At 39.0% G+C, this 20829-nt stretch overlaps 1 protein-coding gene across 8 annotated transcripts in view; it reads right to left on the bottom strand.

Moving 5' to 3' along the window:
- Window positions 1-323: 323 nt before the first annotated feature.
- The window catches only part of CNOT4 (CCR4-NOT transcription complex subunit 4), a 136094-nt gene continuing 115588 nt past the window's right edge, over window positions 324-20829 (bottom strand). For 4 of the 8 annotated variants that reach the window (XM_014839358.3, XM_014839356.3, XM_070514193.1 and 1 more), the window contains 2 exons: window positions 2401-2613; window positions 324-1712 (listed from right to left, as the gene is read on the bottom strand). In XM_014839358.3, the coding sequence (XP_014694844.1) occupies window positions 1411-1712; window positions 2401-2613 (515 nt within the window). In that variant the 3' untranslated portion in view covers window positions 324-1410. The remainder of the gene's footprint in view (window positions 1713-2400; window positions 2614-20829) is intronic. The other 4 variants (XM_014839363.3, XM_014839362.3, XM_070514204.1 and 1 more) reach the window with 1 other exon arrangement.

Genomic DNA, 20829 nt, shown 5'->3' on the forward strand with positions numbered 1-20829 from the left:
TCAGCACAGGACAGCCCATCTGCTCCTTCCTGGCATGTGAGGCTTCTCAGTGAGGAAGGTCTGGCCTGCATACTACACAGCACGAGAAGGTGTCTTCTACTGAAAGCCACTGGAAGAGGAACGCGGGAGGACAAGCTGGGCTGGTCTTCAAAGATGGCAGTGACGGACAAGAAAGTGGACTTTTTTCTACTTTCTTCTTCTAAGCCCTCCCCCCAATGGTTGAAGATGTAAAATCAATGGAAACATCTGATGACTGCTACCACAAAGTGTTTCAAACTTACATGCAATAAAACAGGGAAACAAAGACAAGAACAACCCAAGGGTCATCATCAAGTTTTCTGTTTTATTTAAGATTTTAGTTTTAATTCTGAAGAAAGAGGTACATTTCCTTGTTTTTAGTTTTAGCATCAGGTTATAACCAGGTTTCTGTTTTCTTTTCTCCTGTCTTCTCAATACTGCACAAACGTCCAGAAACTACAGGGTTAAGTAAAAGCTGCAGGCAAGGAGGTCAGAGATTTGTTCCTGATGGTGATCAGATGGCCCCAGAGCAGTGCTATCTCAGAGCGCCCTCGTCAGGTGACTTTAGGGTCAAAGAAAAAAAGATTCTGACAGAGAATGACTGAAGAAATCACTTACATTTCAGCTTTTATATTATGAGTAGGAATTAAATCTGTGAATACTTTTTTTCTTTAAAACATTTGAATTTACTTTAAATCTAAAGCCAAAACTTTTTTCTCCTTTATAAAAATCACTTCTCCCATCCTGATAACCTCTTTAGCACTAGGCCAGTTACTACTACAGATCAATTTGTCTTTCCACCAACATCCAATAAATTCTTTTGCTTAATGACACAATCAAATCCTCTGCATCAACTTGCCAAAAGAATTAAAAATTAAATTAAATTAAAAGCGTTTTCCCTACAATAGTGAGAAGCTGAATACAAGATGTATGCCAGGACCACTGCTTTCCCCCATGCATTTGCTTAGCAATCTCATGTCAATTAACCTGGTTTTCAAACTTCTGCAGTTGATAATGCATTTACTTGACCTTTCCTATAGATTAATCGTCATTTTCTGCTAAGCAGATTATGTCATTATTATGCGCAACAGACAAACAGTAATTTTCTAAGTATCGAGACTGCCCTTTGATTTTTTTTTTCCTCCTTAAAAAGGCATTTTGAAGAAACATTCAACAGTGTCACTCAAATGCTGGATCAACAGAAACTTTTACAATAAAAACAGATGGTAATGACCCTGTGATCGCATTGCATCTGGGTTAGGGAGAAAAAAAAATTGATCAGGAAGTGGATTCTTCAGAACATAAGAGATGAGAAAGGAGCTGTGGGTGGGCTGAGAGGGAGAAAACAGGGTGGGACAAATCCTGCGTTTTCTAATGGTTCCTCCTCCTTCCCTAATGGCGGTCCAGTGTTGAACTCTGTAGCAAATCTGTGGGGGTTTTGCTGGGGGGTCTGAAGGCTGTCTGAAAGCCTGGGGGTGGGGAGTGGAAGCTGGAAGGATTTGAAGGAGGAGGGTACGGATTCCAACCGGCTCTGTGCAGAGGGATCTGTGTGCTGAAGGGGGCGCTGTGGTGGGTTTGGGATGGAGCAGCACTGGGGCCGTCCATCTCTGTGAGGGCCTGAAGGGATTTTAGCCAGTGCGGAGGATTGTCATCTTGAAGAGAGTCTAAACTGTTTCCTGAAGATGCTGGAATACCTAAGGAGAGAAGAGAAAACAAGAAGGAAAATGGTGAGTTTGTGAATAAAGACTATAAAATTTGTCACACAAAAAGAATTTTAAGATGATTAGTTTATCCAAAAACAAAAACAGAAGACAAGACAACTTTAAACTACTTCCAAATAAGACCTTTCAATCTTATGTTTCTTTTACCCTCTACCCACTATGACCACAATTTATCACATAAACCCATGCCTCTTCTTCCACTACACAGACATCATCCTCCACTGCCACAGAGGCAGAGCTGCAAAAATGAGTCCCCAGAATTGCATGACGTCATTTCCCGATTGTGCTGCTCCTTCTCTAACAGGGATTCACAAACAAGATAGCCTTATAATAGAGAGCTTTATTTAAAAAGTGGAGTATGTTCCTTTAAGAGGATAATTCAGATCCTTTTGTACTTTGAGACCTAGAAAATACACACAGGCTGCCAGACGTTAGCACCTACTTACACCAAAAGAAGCAACCTAGGCACCAAATGGCTTATGACACGACTAGGCCAACAAGTTAACTGAGACTGCAGGATCCCAGAGAACGAAACAAGCCACCCCACACTCGTGGCTTTGTGAAAAGAAGCTTATGTTGAAGAGACCTCTGTTTTTCATTTAATCTGTGCTAAGACCCAAACTGACAGCAGTCAGCGGAGCTGAAGGAGGGAGAAAGTTACCTGTGATGATGGCTGGGTCTGTCCAGCTGCCAGGGCCGTCCCAACTCAGGCTGTCGGTGGTGGCAGTGTTGGACGTTGGTGCACTGTGGTTGGCGTTGGAGGGGGAGGAGGAATTGGGCAGTCCACCAAAGTTGATGTTAATGTTGGGTAGAAGTGCCCTTAGCCCGTCCTGCCATTCCTTCACATTTAAACTCTCTACAGAACTGCTGTTGTCTGGGAGATTTACCAACAAAAAATGAAAGATAAAAAAAAAATAAAAAGCTGACGTTAGAAACATATGTTGTCCTTTAGTGGTTAAGCGGGAGAAGAATTACTCTTTCTTTATTGAGCATGTAAAATGGCTTGTCCTGGCAAGATAAACTTGGTTAGGATTTTGCTCCTGAGCTCAGAGCCCCTGAAAGAAGTGAGGACAAACTTGCTCAAGGATCAGGAGAGGGAGCTTCTTGTCCTTACAATAACCTCTTCACCATTTTGTGTTTGAAAATCGATACTCCAGTTTAAAGAATCAGCGCTCCAGAGCACAATTTAGTTCCAGCTACACTGTGGAGTTTCAGGTAGTGAGGCCTTCAGCCTGCTGAGCCGCTTTACGCTCTGAAACCAAAGCAAGCCTGCAAAGTCCAACACAGGAGCTGGTTTTCGAGCCCGTCAAATGGAAGAAAGGTCATCTTATGAAGAATAAACATAAGCCAATAGAAAAAGAAAAGTAATTATGTTCTTCCTGCTATAAAACTTAATACATTTCAGAGGAGAAAGGCAGGGATGAATAGGCTTTTGAATTTGAAAAGAGTGTTTTTCCACTAGTCACAAAGCCCAAGGAGGTAGGGGCTAAGCCACCTTCCAGATGGAGTAATTTCCAGAGCAGGCTGCCTCCTCTACTCCAACAGCGCCACCAATCAATGAAAACACGAGTCCTGGCGTCCTGCCGTTCCCTGGTTATATTTATGAATGGCGTCAAATATGGTAAGAATTATCAACGTAAAAAGGCTTTTTATAAATTGTGACTAAACTAACTTGATCTACTACTATCCAGAATCCACATAGTATAACTAATTGGTTGAGGAGGAAAGGGTAAGTGTAACTACTACTCAGAATAATTGTTTAAAACAGGAATGTAGGTCAAACTACCAACTGGGGTTTTTGAGAAGAACACAGAAAATTATTTCTAGTTCTACGGAATTGATTAGCAATCACCATTAAAGATGATGCCAATGGTGATGGTGAAGGATATTCTATCAAGCACAGGCTACGCTTGATGAATTCGAAATTTTTTTTTATAATTTTGCTTCGCACCAATCACTGATCTATGCCAAATTATATGTTTCAGCAAGTGAAGCATTTAACCCTACTGACCTTATTTATAAAAAGATAAAAAACTACAACCAAACCCAACAAAAGTCATCCCTGAATCTACTAAGATGAAGAAAAGGCAATTTACACCATACAGACAAATCACTAGAAAGAAAAACCAATTCTTCACACCTACTTCCATTTCACAATGAATGCAGGTTCCTGAAGCTCAGCCTTCTATTTGCATCTACTTTACACCTGTATTGTGTTGTACAACTTACAAGGCACTCTCATAGTCAATTACTGTTTCACTTGATCCTCATGTTGGATCAAGGTAGGCAGAGCAGGGGAAATAACCCGCATCTAACAGATAAAGACTCCAGAATAACGTGCCCAAGGTCACAGAACTTACATAGTGAGGACTTGAACCCAGACCCTACCTGAGTTGTTCTTTTTTTAATAACATTAAGCTCTCTCTCCATCTACTTTGTATAGGCTACTAATTGACTTTTTAATGGGTCAAATATTTAAGGGGAATCTCAGGGGCCTATGAGCCCCATGATTAAAAGGAGGCGAAAAAGAAACTCAACAGTATTACAGAATGTCCATCAGCCCTGATTAGCAGGATAACGAAATATTTTGCTGAAAGAACAAACTGGACTTTGCAGCCAGTGGGGGAAAATTCTAATCAACAACACAAGCATCAGTTTCCCCCGGCTCCAACTGCATGAGGCATTAACAAGATGACACTAACAAAGTCCTAGAGGACCTGCAAGTACAGGGAAGTTTGGTGGCTGCGGCACATTCTAACCCTTAAAGTAGTCAAACTATCAGACCCGATGGCTTCAATTAATCAGAAATTGAACTCTAAACAGATGTAACTTCCTAGGAGGAAAATAAAATCCCCCTGATATAAAAGGCTGATATACGACTACGTGGGAAACTCTGAGGAAGATTAATGCTCTTGAACATTTCTTTGTTGGCACAAAGAAAGGGTGACAGAAAGGAAATCAGCTAAATCTAACCCCATTAAAATAGCTCCCTCAGTCCAGCCACACTTGAAATCACCTCCTTTACCTCTCCCCCTGACTACCTCTGACCAAATTTCTTTTGGCTGTGAGGGCTCCTGGTAATTCCATTCCTTGCAATGCACATAGCAGGGTTTATTGACCTCAGTACTATTGACAATTCGGAGTACACAGTTAATTCTTTGTGTGGGGGGCTGTTCTACACACTGTGGGATGTTTAGCAGCATCTCTGGCCTCTACGCACTAGATGCCAGTAGCGTACATGCACGCACACACGCACGTACACACATGCACACACACACCCCTCTAGTTTTGACAATCAAAAATGTCTCCAGACATTGCCAAATGATTCCTGTGGGAGCAAAATCGTCCCTGGTTGAGAACCACTGACACAAATGAAGATAATTCCTTTGTTCTAGGGCTCTAAATAAGCCCACTGCAGTACATATTTCCCTTTAAAATAGTACCAGGTCTTTGACCACTGGACTCAACTTGATGCAACTTGATTTCCTTTTATTTATATATGACTTCACACTGGAGGACAATTCAACATGTACAAGTCAGAAGATCTAATGGAGAAAACACTGGGCTGAAAATGGCGGACTTGCTGTATAAGGCAGCTCCACACTGGTAATTAACATAACTGTAGGCATATAGATAAGTCTCTTAATATCCCAGGACCCTACTTCTTACGTGGCAATAACATCTGCCTTTCTCTCTCGTAAGGATAAACTAAAATAAGAGAAGGGAAAACAATTTGAAGGCCATTTACTACTTGATAAATGCCTAAGAACAACCTTTGTCTCTCGTACTCAATATTGAACAGAGAGTAAACTTTCCAAAAAGCCCAGGCAGAGGATTTCTCACTTGCCAGAAACTGGCTCTGTGCACAACAGTCTCCTCCTAGGAACGCAGGGATAACACCCAGCACTCTCGCAGAGGCACTGTGTGTCAATCTAACTAATAAGCCTTCGCAAAACCAAGGACAAAAACTGCAAAGACAAGATATGATATTAATTTTGTTTTTCAGGCATTTAATTAGTAGTAGTATAATGTTAGGGAAGCACTGCATATTTTTAAAGGACTGCTAATATGTTTAAATGTTTCATGATGTTAAAAAAACTAATTTTAATTTATACAAATATTGTACAACACAACACTATTTCAGTTCTAAATAATTTGAGGGCAGAAGAGCAGGTCAAGTTGTTCGTAGTAGTTTTATTTTTCAGTGTAGAACTCAGAGACAGGATTTAAAGTACTGTCAAGATGCCACACACCACACTCCCACATTCCATGTGTAAGAAGTATCAGTATACGTTCAGTTTACCTGGCTCAGAAAGCCTTTTATTAAGGAAGAAATGATGGTTACAATTCTACCAGCTTCCTGGTAGCCTAATACTCAGTCCATAACAAGTTGATCATCACACACTGAGCAAGTTGACAAACCTAATTTTCAGTAACAACAAAAATTAGTATAAAATGCATGTGTTAACACTGTCAAGATAAAAGTCAAGGCAACTATTCACTGAGTGCCTACAGTGTGCAAGGAGAACAAAGCACTTAAACCATGACTCCTGTTCTCAAGGACCTTATAGTATAGATGGTGAGACAAAGCAAATACGTGAAAAGTCCAACAACTACAATCTGAAAAAGCAACAGAACAAATGTCACAGGGTTGTAATGATTAATAAACACTATAAAAATTTAGTAAACAGGTAAGTTAGGCACACGTGTGGGAACGTGTTGGTGGGTGAAGAGGAGTAGCAGTCATTCATTCATGAGTTGTTTGGTTACTACACAGACTCCCTGAGCCTGAAAAACCCATGACAGGTTGAAACTGTCTTTGGTATTTCTACATAACACTAGACTAGTCCAACTACTTACTAGGGAGTATAAAGAGAGACATGTTTTACAAGCGACTACTATATTCCGAGATAAAATTAAGCTGTGTTCAATATCAGACCTTTTATAGAAAATCATAAAACAGGAAAAGATGAAGGGCTTAGAGAAGAGCACACAGCATTATAGCCGCCAAAGTGGGTTTCTTTGCTTTCTGTTCCTCAGATTAACTGAAATATGATTATTATGAAATGCAAAAATACAGATAAGCAAAATGTAGGAAAACTTCCTCCTTAGGGTAAGTTGTCACTGGTGCGAGCCATTGGGTTTTTCTAGTTTACATAAAATCTTCACCTGAAAGAATGATTTTCAGGTTGGTTTCACAGACTGCAAAACCATCTGAGGAGCTACTGGGGAGGAAGCTGAGGGGCCAGGGCACTAGGACACACATCCCCCCATCCTGATTTCACATATTAGGGTACCAAGTAAGACTGCCTTTCACAAACAAGATTTGCTGTGAAGAGTGAAGACAGAAGATCTTCTTATAATGATAACGTGGTAAGAAAAAACACATTTAAGAGGAATTCTAAAACAAACAGCTATTCCAAGTATTTTTTTCCTCTAATACAATTTGTACCACCAGGTCAGGGTTTTCTGTCTCTTCTTGGAATTCTTGCCTCTACCTTCTTTTGGGTTCCCCCGCCTCACGGTCTTTTCATTAAATAATAAACACATAGGCCTTATTAATTAAACTAGCTAGATGCAACTAAATGCACAATCCACCATTCTCTACTGTCACGTTTGGGTGGGGACAGCTGGCCCACATATATTCAGCCCCGATCCTTAGGCTACTCCATTCTCCACTGTAGCCCGAGGGCCAGAGCCCTCTTATTTCAAGTTAGATTTCTCTGTTAGCGGTCAAACACACCCCCAACTGCGTAGCAGTCACTGAAAGTCCCAGTCACAAAATATTCCTAAAAGAGTTTATTCTACTCTTCAGTTTTTAAGCCTTATCTAATGGCTACTCCCCAAAGCCTCAACCTACAACTTGATCTTGTTTTCTAAAGAGCTTTCATTTTCCTTTTCTTCACTGCTGTCCTTTACATTTCAAAGTCAGAGGCTCCCTCCAGTGTTTAGGTTACTTAGTGCAACAAATCTCTGTCAGTACAAGTAGCTGTACATCAGAAATCTAGTTCCCATTATGGTTACCCCTTGCCAGTTAAGAGCCTCAAACCTTCACGCATTTTTAGAAGGACATAGCGTACAGCCTGTCTCAGCCACTACACCCCTCTCACACACCGTCACCTTGCCCTGATTTATACCATTTCCTATCAGCTTGGGGATAGAGTCCATCTCCACCACTGCATGATTTTAAGAAAGCTAAACTTTCTCAAACTTCAACCACATATCTCTAAGCAGCTCAAATATAAATGGATTATGCTTGTCTTACAATGTTAAACCAAACTTTAAAGAGCACACAAAATTTATCTTATTGGATTTTGAAAGAGGCCTTCATGATATAGCCATGCTGTACTGTAGTACAGCTACCAAAATCATCTCAATTTATTAACCAAAATTTGAAGGGAAAATACTTTACGAATGAATTCTTTCAAACAGATTTATCAAATTAATTTATGAAAAAATGTTATTCTGTTTAAACAAAAAGAACTAACACTCAAATTTCTAGGATTATGCTCCTTGTAAAGCAAGATAGATCAGTACTACAGAGCAGACTTGCTGGGGCAAAGACAAAAACTAAAGGGTATAATCGATCTGAAAGTAGAGATGAAACTAAGAGAAAAATTCTAAGAACTCAAATCAAAGAGTTCTGAGAACAGAAGACCTTCAACGAAGTAAGAACAAAACACAAAGTTTACTGCCACTAGTAGAAAGTAGCAGAAACAACACGAACAGGAAGAGAGGCTGTGAGGATCTTTCTGGCCTCTTCTTTCCTGCCTTTCTCTTTGTCTGGAATGCCTTCCTGATCTCTTCAATTAATTTTTACTAAATCTTCTAGAAGTCTGTCTTTTCTCTTCCACTCAGATCATTCTAGATGACGGCACTTGTGGTCTGAAACACATTCATTTGGCAGCAAACTTGTGCTGTGCCATCCACTGGAGTTACTGTTTACCTTTCGTGTACTCACACTTTCTCTCTCACAACTCTACTGAAAGGCCTGAAAGGGCTATTTCCTACATTCTTCAGCACGTAGCTCAGTGTCTTAGAAACTTGACGTGCTTCAACACACCTGCTCAATCAACGATTCAACTTGAGAGAAGCTGGAAAATCACTTTCCCAAAAAAACTCTGTTTAATTCATATCTGTATCATGCTATGAATCAAATCTTTCTCTCCAAAGAGATGCAAATCTTTCTGAAAGCAGGAATCAATAAGCTCTGGGCTCTAAAAGGCTTCTCTGCATGTAAACCAAGGGAAAGGAGTCACTAAGATGCTATGTTTTCAATAGTGCTTGAAATGCCAAAATACACGCAAATATAATTTCTAAAGTACAATGCACCAAATTAATTTACTTAAATAAGGAATGCTTTTTTAAAAAGCTACTCTAGTACACTTCTTACAGACTTGCACAGGATGGTAAACAAGTCTACTAGCTCATAGTCCATCCATTTTTCTACTCTAGACACTACTCATCCACTCACTATGCACTTCACATACTTGATTACTTTAGTACCAACAATCCAAAGAGCCAAGTAGTCACTTCATTTTACACATGAGGAGACTGAGCAGGCTCTGGCATGTTAAAGAATTTGCCCAAGGTTAGACAGTGAAAAAGTGCTGAAGTCACTAATCAAACCCAGCCTGTCTCCAAAGCATTTGTTCCCACCACCAAGCACACCACCAACCAGTCCTTGTCCTGGCAGGAGTCATGGGCCAAGAGAAGGGGGACACAGACAAGTTTAAATAACTACACTATGTGATAGTAAACGCTGTTCTGGTGTGAACAAAGCCCTGTGGGGCATAAAGAAGAAAATGAACAATTCTTTCATTCCGCGTGCAGATTAAATGGTGACTAGTGAAGCTCAGAGGAAGAGAAGTTGACGTGGAAGAGGGAAAGGGCATTCCATACAGAACAGAGAGCAGCTAACCATAAAATACGGTAGGAACACTTCAAAATATAAGTAGATGTGTTTCGCACAATGTGTGCCTTTCTCTTCTAGAATCTTCCTAGAAAGATCTACAAGTCTGTTTTAGGAGAGAATCTCATCATCTAATGAGAACTAGGAAAATCTCTAGATGTTTGCTTTACAAAGGATCTAGGAAACAATCTATTAAAAAAAAAAAACAACAGGGAAAAATATTCAATGGAAAGATGTCTACACATAAAGCTATGTAAAGAATGAGGAAAAAGTAAACTTAAAATTTAATGCAAAAGATAAATACATTCTTAGAAGCATTATAGACTGGATTAGCTGGAACCTGGACCAGAAAATACAAGCAACCGAGCTAAATGACATGGGAGGACAAAAATCCAATATAAGAAATCCATAAAATCTGAAATTGGAAGGAAAGCATAAAACTGAGCCCTGACTGTGAACAAAGGGCTGTGAGGAGATCCAAGGACAATCAAGAGAGCTTACCACCCGGGAGAGAATACAGAGATGACCGGAACAGGATTTCACCAAAACAAAATATAAACTCCAGAGACATGGAGGGTGTCCACCACCCTAAGATCTCTGAGGTCTAAATCTGCTAGAAGAAAATAAACCTGATAAAATTCACTTCCTGACCATCTCTCTTTCCCAAGCTGGAAACAAGGAGGGAAACTTTTATTGTGGACTTCCGACCAAAAAAGAACTGGTGGGCTATTGAGAACATAATAGAAGCCCTAAGAGTATGCAACATAATTTTAGGATTACAGAAGCAAGGACCGAGAACAACTAGACTTGAGTGCTTAGAGGGCTGGCATCCTGGCGATTTCTGAAACTACCACGGTGTACTGCAATCACCTGTTCACTTGTTAGTTTTTTCTACTAGACTGCTAGTTCCTCCAGAAAAGGGCCCTTGATTTAATCCTCTTTGCATACAGTGAACAGTTCCTGAATCTGAACTTCAAGAGATATTTAATGTTTCCTAAATGAACAGCCCTGAACAGTTGCTTCTAGGTTTTTTGAGAAAACAGCTTTCCAAAAAAGATCAAAAGAAGGATGGGTCAGGGTAGTCCCACGGTTATAGAGGGTAGTGATTCACAGGCCACCAAAAATGCCAAAATATCACATTCTGACTATGCAATAATAAATAATTCTAATAAGGAAAAGAAACTGGGAAGAAATCTAAAGAAACTAGTTGTTGCATGGAGAGCATTTCATTGGATTAGATTTGAAAAGAAATTTAGAAAAGATAGATGGAGGTACACAACCCACCTGTGTGTAAGAGTATCATGATCCTTGAGGATTTGAATCAGAATTCATAATGATCCGAGGCTTGTGAAAAATGCTGGAGGCAAGAAAAAGCTAAGTTTGGAATAGGAGAAAATTAGGAAAAGCCACCGCTCAGCCTGATGTCATAATGTTAAGCCACGAGAGGAGAGCGAGCTATGTAGTTCCATCGTCATTACGCTTCCTTCCATTTTCTTTTTAAAACAGCATGATCCTCAAGCCAGAAAGCACAGAGTAAGCAATGTGGAGAAGAGAACGGAGATGTGGAGAAGACGACGTCCATAGAGATGCAAAGACAGTAAAGGAAGCTCTATTCAATTTAAATGAGTTTAAAATCTCTAGGTGCAAAATGAATTCTCTAGGTGCAAAATGAATTCTATAGCAGGTATTAATCTTCACAGATGTGATCCCAAAACCACTGTTACGAGAAGTGCCAGCAAAGGAGGAAATGGCACACTCTAGAAGCTACATGCTTATAATTAGTTCTTGGGAAAATTCTCACACAGATTAGGAGCCGGACAATTTCTCTAGAAATGAATATGACAGGTTTAAAAGCATTGCCCTATTGCTTGTGTCTGGGGGCATTTTTCATGGGAAATTACATGTAGCATTTTGGCTTAGAACCTCAGCTCCTTTCCGGTTGAAATACACAGGAAGTTTAATTTTGAAGCGGAACAAGTAGTCCTGTAGGCAGCTTCTACTGACACCTGTTTTCCATTGGAAACGTCCTCTTTCTATATTCTACGGTCCATTTCCTTCCCTCTTCTGTTGCCGGCCCAAATCCAAAGACTTTGCACTTAGCTCCATTCCCATGCCACTGACACATCAATCCCATAAAACAAATGGAGTAGAGTGACCAATGAGAGTCAAAAGGCATTTCCATAGAATCAATCACATAAAAGTAATTTATTCTTTGGACAGACTTTCTAGGATGTCATAAGTATAATATATCCTGAATTCAGCAGTTTCTGGTCAAGTTCTCTGATGGTAACCTTTTGGAATAAGATGGTAAAGTACAGCATGGATAACAGCAGTGTTTAAACGAGTTTTCACAGAACTCAAGATACTGTATGTCAGCCTAAAAGTTTCTCAGATACTGCCTGGCTTAACTTTTTTTTTTAAAGACTGGCACCTGAGCCAGTCTTTTTTAAAGACTGTTGCCAATCTTCCTTTTTTTTTTTTCCTGCTTTTTTCCACCCAAATGCCCCCAGTACACAGTTGTATATTTTAGTTGTGAGTCCTTCTAGTTGTGGCATGTGGGACACTGCCTGAGCGCGGCCTGACGAGCTGTGCCATGTCCGCACCCAGGATCCGAACCAGCGAAACCCTGGGCCACCGAAGCAGAGTGCACTAACTTAACCATGGCCACAGGGCTGGCCCCCTGCCTGGCTTAACTTTGACTCTATGCTTTTTATTATAGTAACAAGACTCACAAATTTAATTTAAATATGTAAATGGAGAGCCAATTCTAGAGATGACAGAATCAATAATTCATACGACAACTACTCTTAAATTTAAATTCCTCACACAAATGACATTAATAATGTTACTAATAATGTTTATCTATCACTTTATAATCACAGTTCTTTCATAAGACAAACTTGTAAGATGGTGATATACAAAGAGGATATACTCTACACCAATATAAATACATCAAATTTAACAGATAGACATTCAGATTTTTGAAAATGCGTTAGGAAAGCACAGGATGGAAGAGATCAAACTAAACAGTCAGGTGGATGAAAAAAGCTCTAATGGTTTTACTTAACAGGCTTAAATCAAACCTGATGTGACAACTGGGTAATGGAACCTCTTAGAAGGTAACATTAAGACCACATAAATAGATCTGCAATGTCTACATCAGCAATTATGACACTGAGAAAATCATAAATAATAACTACTCTGAGCCTCAGTTTCCTCATTTACAAAATGGGGATACTACCTACTGCACAGGATATTTCTATAAAAGGGCTCTGGTTAACTGTAAGGAATATACAAATATTAGTAATAAGAATAGAGTTAATGAAAAAGTAGATTATCTGATCACATCTGGATTATTATAGTAAAGTGTGAGCCTCATATTTTGAGAAAGGCATTCATTGTCAAGTCTAAATATGTGTTGAGGAGAACTGGACTACAGAGGAACTAGAAATCATGTTAAGTGTAGTATGGCTGAAAGAACTAAGGATCTAGAGGTTACCAAACAAGTGGTAACTGCCTTCACATGCTTGACATGAAGAATAAGTGGGAAAAAAATTTTGGCTTAACCAAGAGGAAAAAATGCTTTAACAATTACAAATTGCCCTAAAGAGAGCTCCCTACTTAAGAAAACATTAACCTCCCAAAACAGCTCATCATTACCCTCAGAGAGTTAGGGGAAAAAAGGTATTTCATAGAAAATTTCTGAATGATGTTTTATGTGTCTCTGTGTTAGGGGAAGATATACCAATGTTTACATATATACACAGATTTGTGAGTATCACAAGTGAGAAACTGGAGGTAAGAAAAGGGTTATTAGATGAAAAGTGTGTGTTGGGGGGGTAGTAGTCTTGGGAAAATAAGGAAAAGTCGAGAGCTGAGGTTTCCAGAGTTCAGAGGTAAAGATGACAGAAGAAAAAGACCGCTCATGGAGTGGTGAAGGGAATCTTAACAGTGAATGCCACAGGACAACCAAGAGGTAAGTTGTAATTCATGTGCAAATGAATCTGATTAAATGCTTCCAAAGGTTCAGATGTAACACAAAGCAGATGCAGGCTTTGCAGGCCTCCAGAAGGAATCAGACACTAACATCGCTCTCTCAACTATTAGTTTTCATTCAACAAACAATTATTAAGTATCTACTTTGTATCATTTTCTCTGGAGCTTGATGCTATTAACATTATGCAGCAGCCTCCTAAAAGTCATGCTGTTCTGCTCGTTCTTCTATTTCTTTAGTGGATCACCAGAGGCTGCCCACTCTGAACAAAGTCAGAAATAGCTTTTGATTGTTTAATTCCAATAAAACATTTTTATTGGGGTATAAATTCCTCTTCAGGCTTGTGTTCAGACCAAAGTATTTTGCTGCCTATGCAGCAAATCCCCATATGGTTATGTATCTACTGAAATTCCCAAGATTTCTAATGTTCATAATTTTCCAAATTAAAAGATTTCCAAATTTTCTAAAAGTTATTACAAATACTAAACCCATTTTCATTTCTTGCTGAGGAAGATTCGCCCTGAGCTAACATCCATGCTAGTCTTCCCCTATTTTTTAGTATGTGGGCCACCAGTACAGCATGGCCACTAACACAGCAGTATAGGTCCAGGCCTGAGAATTGAACCTGGGCTGCTGAAGTGGAGCACGCTGAACTTAACCAGGAGGCCACCAGGGCTGGCCCTAAACCCATTTTTTTAATTCCATTATATTACACAGCCCACTTTTGTTTCAACAGTGAAGACCAGTTAGTCTCATCTTTTTCTAAAGATCGCTCCTAATCTTAAGGTTTAAATCAAAGTCACAAAAAGCTTGCAAAGATGATGACTAAAATTACCTATGCTTTGGAACATTATTTTAATTGATTACTTAATTGATTCTTCATAACCTAGCTATGAGATTCATTTTTAGAAAGCATCTTTTTAGGCATTAAAACAATAATTTCCTTTATTTCTTAATTTCAGAAAAAAATTGTTTCAGTAAATGAAGTAACTTCTGCATTATTTTATACTAAAACTAAATGAAACAGATATGGATATAGTCATGGTGACAAACAGTTCCAACCCAACAAACCAAGCATACAGCTTTAAGAGTTCTTTCTCATTGTACTCTTTACCCAAACCAAGAGATATCTGTTAAAGATTATTTTGAGATTGTTTTATAAAGAAATATTTCATTTTAAAAATAAGCATATATATATATTTTTTTTTCCTTGATTAAGATTAGCCCTGAGGTAACATCTGCCGCCAATCCTCCTCTTTTTGCTGAGGAAGGCTGGCCCTGAACTAACGTCCATGCCCATCTTCCTCTATTTTATATGCGGGACGCCTACCACAGCATGGCTTATCAAGCGGTGCCATGTCCGCAGCCGGGATCCGAACCAGCGAACCCCGGGCCGCCGAAGCAGAACATGCGCACCTAACCGCTGAGCCACCAGGTCAGCCCCAAGCATGTATATTTTGAATTTTAACTATTTTAGCTACGTGAAATATACGATTTTAAAACATAAGCCTATTTTGCTTTTTCTTGCTCCCTACCATTTATTCACATTCTAGGGAAAATAAAAAACTTTTTGCTTTCAATTTTCAAATGATGCCTCCATTTAAAAAGAATTAGTCCTAATAAGAATGCACCCTTTCCAGACCTACAAAAGATAATACCCTATGCAGGATAGCATTTCAAAAGATCCTGATGACACTTACATGCTTACTACCAGTGCACTAAGGGACCTTAGTTTAAAAATCATTTAAAATATATATTTAAGTGTTCATCCTTAGCTATGATTGATTAGGGTTGAAATTGGAAAAGATTGCCAGAACCAATTCTTAATCAGTGTTGAGTCTTACTGAGAAAAAAGAAAGGCAGGAGGGAAAGAGGAAAGGAAGATCAGATGAATACATTCTCAAATATAAATTAGAAAAAACAATTATCTCATTACATCCTGGAGCTTTATACTGAACTAGAACTAAGATTTTAGTGAAAAAAATTAATTCTACTAAAAATCACATATATTTATAAAATACTGAATTTTAGTCATATTGTCTAGAAACATTAAATGATTTTTAAAAGAGCTAGAATAACCAAGAAGTTGGGAAAAATGAATGATGCCAGTCTTAAAATGTTAAAAATCTTTATCAATTTGACATTTGACAGTGCAATGGTTGTTACTTGATCTACTCCAAAGCCCAGACTATGCTTTCTGTTTAAACGTTGTGTTTTGATTTATGAGAGAGAGAAGAGAAAAAGAAAGAATATGATCACTTAAAATCAAGAGCCAGTTAGGATATAAGCTGAAAGGTAGCAGAGTGGTTACTGGGGAGGTAAGTGATATATACTCAGCAGCCTGACAGAGAGAGAGCTCTTTCCTTTGAAAAAGGAAAATCCAGGCCTGTCAGGGATCTCATAGTGAAATCACACATGTAGTGCACATCAAAGTCTAGTCGAAACATTCCCCCCTCTAATTGTGGTAAGTTACACGGAAAAAGAAATAATTTCATCTCTGTCCAAAGAAAGAAAAAGAAACTAGATACAGAGGAAAGCACAATCTATCAGAGTAAGACTCATGATGGGCAAGAATTAAAACCTGATAAGTGTATTATAAAACAAAGGTTGCAGGGCTGTGTCTACTAATTTGGAGGCTTCATTTCAACCGCCTACCATATAAAATACAGGTGAAGTCTCAGAATTTACACCCAGTAGCAGTGACTACATTAAAACTCAAGAAATGTTACACCTATCTGGGACTGAGGGAGACTATGGTTAGGTTAATTAGTGAAAGTTAACAGTTTAGAAATAAAAAGCAACATACCTGGTAGCATCTCTTACCCTAAATAGGGGGGGAGAGGATAGGGCATATATATCAGTAATCCATAACCATAAATAAAAAGTTATATATATATAAATTTTTTTTTGAGGAAGATTAGCCCTGAGCTAACATCTGCTGTCAATCCTCCTCTTTTTTGCTGAGGAAGACTGGCCCTGAGCGAACATCCATGCCCATCTTCCTCTACTTTATATGTGAAATGCCTGCCACAGCATGGCATGCCAAGCAGTACCACATCCGCACCCAGGATGCGAACCAGCAAACCATAGGACGCCAAAGCGGAATGTGGGAACTTAACTGCGCCGGGGCTGGTCCCAAAAAGTTGTATTTTCAATAGAGAACACACCAGTGGAACAAGAGTTATGTACCCCAACACTCAGTTTAAGGCCATAAGAAATCTTCCTACTTGGATGGTGAAGGCATAACCCAGGGCCTCCTTTATCATTAGCCGGATTCCCAGTTTATAGGTGTAATAAAGGAAAAAATAAACAGCTTCAGGTACCAGTCTCCTTGTAAATGCTAACATATAAAATGACAGCGTTTAAAAACATCTCAGTAATGTTCCAGATCACTACAGTCTGCTCCGTAGACATATCATTTCAGTATGTAAGACTGATAACAGAGTTGTAGATGCGAGCATAGTCCTTGGGATAAGATCTCACCATATTAGGAAACAGCGCTAGGCTACAAAACTTGATTGCAGTCAGTTTTCCTGTATTTCTTCTCGGAGATGGTGATGGTATTATCATCTTTAAATCCTTGTGGAGCTTTCCCTCTGTTTCATTATGCTGAAAAGAACAACCTCTTTGAAGAAAAAATCAGTAGATGTGCTATTATTTTACATGGTGTAGCATATAGCAGGTCTTCAAAGATGAATCTGAGATCAGATCTTTAGTGAGGGTGTAGTATATGCTGGTGCCATTACTATATGATTTTTTTTTTTTTCATTCTGTAGTATAAGAGATGTCACCAGTCTAGTGGTCATGCATGTTGGTCCTTAAGATGCTCTCTGGCACTGTAGAAAAATCCTGGAAAAATTTATTTCCACCTCTGTTTTACTCTTTATCTTAGTTCTGACATTGGTAATTATTTTAAGTCTATATCAGGAGTACCTGCAGTGACATTTTTCCTCCTCCTAAAGTTACTCCAAGATCATTGGGTCACATTTAACAAAGGCTGATTTGACAATTTACAGGATCTGTGATGGCAGCTGCCAGTAGATGGACACTTTGAAAGCCTTCAATTCACTATTTGTACTGATACTCACAGCTGAAAACCCAACTTGCAAGAACTACTATAATAATCAAACTGTCAACAAAGTTAAAATAATAAAAAATAATCAAAAGACACAACAAAGTTTAGAAAAGAGAAATATTCTGAATCTTGAAGTTTTTTTCTCCTTGAGTTACATGTGTGAAAGCAAATTCAGATGATGAGGGCTAACAGAACTTTAAATTGTTGTTAGAATGCGATCATGGGCAAATTGCAATCTTTCTGAGCCTGGTTTATCATTATTTAGTCTTTAAAAGGAGGATTGTTAAAGACAATGTTATACATTTCATAGCTCTGAAATTTCATGATGCTAATACAAAATGTTTTTTTTATTATCCTATCCTTAAGTTTTCCCAGAGTGTGACATGGGATGCATATCCATGCTTAGCAGTGGGAATGAAACTTGATGAGAAAAAGCCATGCAAATATTTGTTCAGATAAAACATGACCGGGGGGAGGTGGGCACCAGTATTGTAACCTCGCTGTATTTAAATAGGGTCTTTATTTCTTCAAAAACAATATTTAGAGAAAGATGGAATATAAACACAGCATGTATCCTAAACACATGAATTAATCAACACAGCAGAAATAAATAGATGAAAAGTCACAGAAAGATGGCTTGAGACTTTTTCCTCTGCTACATTAAGTGTAGAATTTAAATGAAAATTACTATATATAAATTAACACACACGCGCGCACATTCAACCTCACACCCAGAGACTGGCTTATAGTTTACCTTTGCTGAGCAAACGTTTTCTTACATAACGCTGATAAAATGTCATGAAGACAGAGAGACTATTATTGCCACTTCAAAACTATTCCAACGATTGTTTCAAACAATTGCACCTACTTAGGAAAGCAAGTATCCTAAGGGTCTCTTGCCTACAATTCCTTTCCCCCGCGCCTTTTTTGGAGGATGGGGTATAAAAGCTGCTTGACCTACAAGCTTAAATCATTCTGCTGTGAAGAAGCATGGAATATTTTAAGATCTAACATTTGCTTTTTGGTTTTACTGGGTAGAACAGTGAGTCTAGATGCAGCTATTAGCACACAGCTCCAAGAATGAACAGGCCAAAATCTTCATGACCTGGAGTGGGTTATTTATTCTTCTATGTTAACAATGAGGGAATTAAAGAACAGTACTGGGCCACTGAATTGTACACTTTATAGTACTTAATTGTATGTTATGTGAATTTCACCCTGAACTTTTTTGAAAAAGGTACTGGGTGCTTTAAACACTTTATAAATTACAGGGAGAGGGGAAAAACGCTTTTGGGGTGTTGCTTTGTAACAGAGCAGAATAGTGGGTCTGAGAACCAAACAGGAGCAGGAACGACAAAACTGTTCTAAGCACAGTATGTCCAGGGTCAGACTGGAACTTCTAGGAACCTTAAGAATAACCATAACACGTGAAGTGGGCTAAGAACAAAGTCAAGTCAATAGCTGCCTTTGGAAGGGTGGTCTGAAGGAATCTGGAGAAAACAGATCGGCTGTCAAGAACAACAATTTCCAGCTGTTTCATGGAACTTCTAGATACTTCATTCTAATTCTCAAGTAGCTTAGATTATTTAGGCTTGCCTTCAGTTCTAGGTACCTAACAGGTGTAAACTAGATTTTTATCTAACTCAAACCCAGGGTAGACACTATAAAACACCATGGAAGAGAGCCGATTCTCCTTATTAAATCTTACTTCTCAAGAGGGATTCTTTAAAAAGCTTCTAATTAAAGAAGCTGTAAGCTGGTATGCCCAGCAATTTAAGGTTGCTGAGAATACTACTCATAACAGCAAATCACAGAGCAGTAAGGAGATCCAAGGAGCAGTGGCTTCTCGATCCAGCAGCATGGTCTCACAAACACAGTATTCTTGAGCAAATACTTGTATTTTGAAGCATTATCATTTTTAAATGTCACAGTTGATATCTCAGCTGACATATATGGAATAAGTCCAGGGAGGCTAAAAATACTTCAGCGTCAGGAAATTTAGTGCTTCCAAACTACGCATATTTGCTATAATATGCTAAATATCTAGGTCTCTATCTCCATCCCTATTGCACTACCTCTTCAGCAATTTTTCCTAAAGGTCACTTCTAAACATACAAAATACAAGAACCAGAGTAGATTGGTTCAATAACTTGTAGGTTTGTATCTATTCACACAGCACATTCTCTTTTGGGGAAAACTGTCATGATATTTTCATAACCTACTGTGATAAAATTCTTAAGTTCTCTCTACTCTTCACCAATCTACTGCTTTTATTTCCACTTTGTTATATAAATAAAGCAGAATGGCCTAGTCTAAGTAAGAAGGGATACCTTCCCTATGCAGGTGGACCGCTGATTCTTTTCAGTTTGTGTGTGAGCTTGGTGGAAACTAGCTCATACCTATAACATGGGCTCCTCAACTGCCAGACTCACCATACGCCACACCGGCTCCCTGTCTAAATCCTTCCCAGCATAAGCAACATGTCTACCAATCCCTCACACTCACTGGGCTTACTGACTCCTCTCCAATCTCATTTCTGGCTTTTCCTAGGCCTTCCCCTTCACTCTGCTTCCACGTCGTCCTACTGTGCTTTGAGGAAGGAATGTTTATTCCATTGTGGGACGTTTTCCTTTGGATCATCCTCAACTTACGGAAACCTGACCCAGGATTTCCCAGGCAATACCATGCTTTCTACAGTTCTCTCTGATACAGTCTGACTCCTGCTCTCAATAAAGGACTGGAGGCAAAGTGGGTAGAGAAGGGACCATAGGGGTTAGAAAGCTAGCCTTCTTTCCAACCTCCAGCCCTAATGTTAGACATTTATCTACCATCCTTTCTCTGGTTCGCACTCATCATTCAGCACTGAGTAGTCATCACACTGACCACAGTATTCTAATCTGTCATTCCCTTACAGAACTATGCCTGTTCTTTGTCCTCATCAAAATCTAAAATCACTGAACTCCCTTCAACACATTCACACCACCGGTTCATTTCCTGCCTCAGTGGACTCTTCTTTGGGCACAAAATTAGGTTGTCTTCTTGAATAGCTTTGTGTCCTTTTCTTCTTCACCTTCTGAAGAAATTCTCAAGATTTGCTTTGTCCACTCCT

The sequence above is a fragment of the Equus asinus genome, chromosome 1 (assembly GCF_041296235.1).
Source record: "Equus asinus isolate D_3611 breed Donkey chromosome 1, EquAss-T2T_v2, whole genome shotgun sequence".
Taxonomy (NCBI): Eukaryota; Metazoa; Chordata; class Mammalia; order Perissodactyla; family Equidae; genus Equus; species Equus asinus.